At 38.6% G+C, this 3776-nt stretch overlaps 1 protein-coding gene across 1 annotated transcript; it reads left to right on the forward strand.

Annotated features, from left to right (window-relative positions):
- The first annotated feature begins 1784 nt into the window (after positions 1-1784).
- On the forward strand, positions 1785-2504 carry LOC138905587 (uncharacterized). Its single transcript, XM_070194107.1, has one exon. The coding sequence runs from the start codon at positions 1785-1787 to the stop codon at positions 2502-2504; it is 720 nt and encodes a 239-aa protein (XP_070050208.1).
- The last annotated feature ends 1272 nt before the right edge of the window (positions 2505-3776 follow it).

The raw sequence follows: 3776 nt of genomic DNA on the forward strand, positions 1-3776 counted from the left end.
CAAATGCGAACACTAGGTTCGCAATTGCGAACCCAGCAGACTTGGCCTACCTTCGTAATTGCGATCAAGAATCTCGCAAATGCGAGATCTGAGGGCCTGTTGCAGAAAACCAGCAATTCAATTCTTACAACACTCCGCTAAGCGTCCGAAACTCACCCGATCCCTCGGGGCTGCAAACCAAACATCCACACAAATCTAGAAATATCATACGAACTCACTCGCGTGATCAAAACACAAAAATAACATCTAAAGCTACGAATTGAACTCTAAAACGCATAATTTTCAAAGAGATTTTCAAGAACTTCTAAAATTTTAACTAAGCGTCCGAATTCTATCAAATCAACTTCGAACAACGCCAAATTGCGCAAACCAAGTTTTAAATTCCATAACGGACCTATTCCAAGTCCCAAAATCAAATTCCGAGCTCAACAGCTAAAAGTCAACATACGGTCAAACTTTTCAACTTAAAATTGCAAAATTTCGGCAAATCAACACAAATCAACCTACGGACTTCCAAAATCAATTCCGAGCTTACGCCCAAGTCCGAAATCACGATACGAAGCTATCGGACTCATAAAAATACAGTTCCGGGATCATTTTTACAAAAGTTAAAGTTGGGTAAGCATTTTCAAATTTAAACTTCTATTCAACCCCGCAAGTCATAAAGACATAAAGACACAAGTGTGAAGCAATAAAAAAAGGGTAACAAGGTGCAATTACATAAAACGCCTGATCGGATCGTTACAAAATTCCTGCTAAGGTCGAAGCTCCAGTTCCTGTTGTGACTCAATGGGGAGTTAGGCTCCCCAGATCTCATAAGGTGCTGCCTGACGCTGAGTCTCAGTCTTCAAGAGAGTACAATGCTCAGTCTTCGGGGGAGTTTTATGTTCCATCAGATGCTACTCCATCAGATGCGTCGGATTAGTAGATTATGTTAGTTTATTAGGAGTTAGAATCATCTCTTGTTAAAAGGCTTTATTCTATTCTCTTGAATAATTTGATCTTTTTCTTTGTTACAAAAAATTGCTTCTTGACGGGCTTATTGAAGGTAAAAACTCAAAAACGACTAACATGTGATCATTGAAAATTATTGACTTGGATTAGCCTAATTAGATGCTTTTGAAAATTGATTTCAATCTTCATGAATTGCTGGCTGATTTTGAATTTTCAGAAAGCCAAATATATCCATACTATTTGGTAAATAGTTTAAAATTATCCTCCGTCTACCCTTTGATCCAAAAAATGTACACAATGTTATCATTCGGTCTAAAACTACCCGAGCAACTAACAAAATATTTGTTAAGACTTGTATAATTATATTGTTATATGTTAATTGTATAGTTGGTGATGTTAGTTAACTGTAATTGAGTAGAGTTAGTTGTGTAGTTAGTGGCCAGCTCAGTATTAGATGTATCCACACATGTATATACTCGGTGTAGTAATGAGAAAGGGGTCAGATTTTCACTTTCCAATTTCTAATTTTATCTCTCACAAACTCTCTCTCATAGAATCCTCTAGAAGGACTCCATTGGAGCTCTAGATCGAGCTTCAAGCTCATCCTCAATGTCATATTTAACATGGTATCAGAGCAAGGGATGCTCATGCTCGACTATCCGTCATCATCTCCATCAATTTTTCCCATTTTTTCCTTCCCATAATTCTGCTTTTCTGGTCTGATCAATTTTTTCTATTTTTTTGCCCTAATTTCTTCAAATCGCAAATTGACAGTCTATTCTTCAAATTTCTACTGGAATTAGTGTGTAACTCAATAAAATCTTACACTCATGGCCACATTAGATCAGGAAGACACATCTGTTGGTGTCGCCGCTGCGACAAACTTTGGAATAGATCCAAGCGATCCTCTTTATCTACATCAGTCAGATAATCCTGGAGCGATGCTCGTCTCGGTTCCTTTTAGTGGAATTGGATATAGGTCTTGGAGACGCAGTGTTATGCGTGGTCTGTCCGTCAAAATTAATCTTGGGTTTATAAGTGGAGAATGTAAACCACCAGAGCCTCAATCTCAGAGATTCCGACAATGGGAGCGATGCGACGATATGGTAACATCTTGGATTCTAAATTCACTCTCTAAAGACATCGCGGACAGTGTGGAATATGCTAATAATGCTATTGTGTTGTGGAGAGAATTGGAGGATCGATATGAGCAGACTAATGGTGCTAGGCTATACCAGATCCAAAAGGAGATAAACGACTTGTCTCAAGGTGTGCTGGATATTACAGGTTATTATACTAAGCTGAAGAAGCTGTGGGAAGAACTAAATACTTTGAGCAAAAAGACTCATTACAGTTGTATCTGTACGTGTGGTGCCAAGGAGAATATGCACAAGGCCGAGCAGGACAGAAGATTGATACAATTTCTTATGGGACTTAATGAAGTCTACACTGTCGTATGTGGAAGCATTCTCATGATGAATCCGCTACCAAATCTTGCACAAGCCTTCTCACTACTCATTCAGGATGAGAAACAGAGAGAGATCAAATAATCAAATGCTATTTGAGTCTGCTTCCCTAAGTGTCAACACATCAAAACCTGGTTCTTACAGAACAAATTATGCTGCCAATAACAGTTCAATTGGAGGCAGTAGGCCCCGTTCATTTTGTGACTACTGCAAGAAGCTAGGACATACTAAGGACAAATGCTACAAGTTACATGGGTACCCTCAGAACTTTGGAAATCCACACACTCAGAATCCAAATAGAGGACAGAACATGAACCAAGCTGAAAGGTTCAGCAAAGGAAGGAGAATAGTAGCTAGTGTGCAGGGGACTCCTTATGAGGCAATGCCAACTGGAAAAGATGGATCAGAAGATGGAAATAAGGTCGGGCAAGTCAACCTCTCTAAGGAACAGTATGGACAGATCCTAAACTTGCTGTAACATTTTCAAATTGGAACAGGATAAGAAAGCTCCAGTTGCACAAACTATGTCAATGGTGCTGTGAACTTTGCAGGTATAATAGTATGCACTTCCTCTATTGATTTTAGCAAATTGTCCTGTGAGTGCTTCAAAAACAAGGCAGACTCTTGGATATTAGATTCAGGAGCATCTAATCACATGATCTTCAATATGTCCTTATTAACCAACATTGTAACCTTACCATATCCCTTATTGGTAGTTCTTCCAAACGGATATAAGGTAAGAGTAACACAAAATAGAAGTATGACATTGTTTCCTAAGATCATTTTGCATGAGGTTATGTAGATACCTTCCTTCAAATACAAACTCATATCAATTCATTCATTAACTAGTTCAACTCCTCATAGCATAGTTGCCTTTACTGATAACATATGTATTCTGCAGGCCCCTTCAATGAAGAGGCCTCTGGAAATTGGTAAAGTCAGTGATGGACTCTATCTCCTCTGCCCAAGGTGTCTCAGAAACACCCATTCAGAATCAATTGTAAATAGTTCAATTGCTAGTTCTGTTTCTTCCAATTGTTGCACACACAACTCACATTGTTTTCATCATTCCACTGTAAATAGCTCATTGTCTAGGGATAATTGCACATCTCATTCAGCTGTAAATACATGTTCCCCAAATAATAAAGTGCAACTCCCCATTGTGAATAGTATCAATCCTTCCTTTCCTTCAAGTAATGACATAAATGTGTTGTGTCATAACAGACTGGGTCATGTGCCATTTATCAAGATGAAGGGAATATCCAGTATTCCAGCATCTTTCTCACCAAAACAACCATTTACCTACTCTGTCTTTCCAATGGCAAGACAGGGGAGATTACCATTTCCAAAACAATC

Source organism: Nicotiana tomentosiformis, chromosome 2 (genome assembly GCF_000390325.3).
Source record: "Nicotiana tomentosiformis chromosome 2, ASM39032v3, whole genome shotgun sequence".
NCBI lineage: Eukaryota > Viridiplantae > Streptophyta > Magnoliopsida > Solanales > Solanaceae > Nicotiana > Nicotiana tomentosiformis.

What these genes read in the sequence shown, in the direction of transcription:
- LOC138905587 (XM_070194107.1), top strand. Translation starts at nt 1,785, where the DNA reads ATGGCCACATTAGATCAGGAAGACACATCTGTTGGTGTCGCCGCTGCG.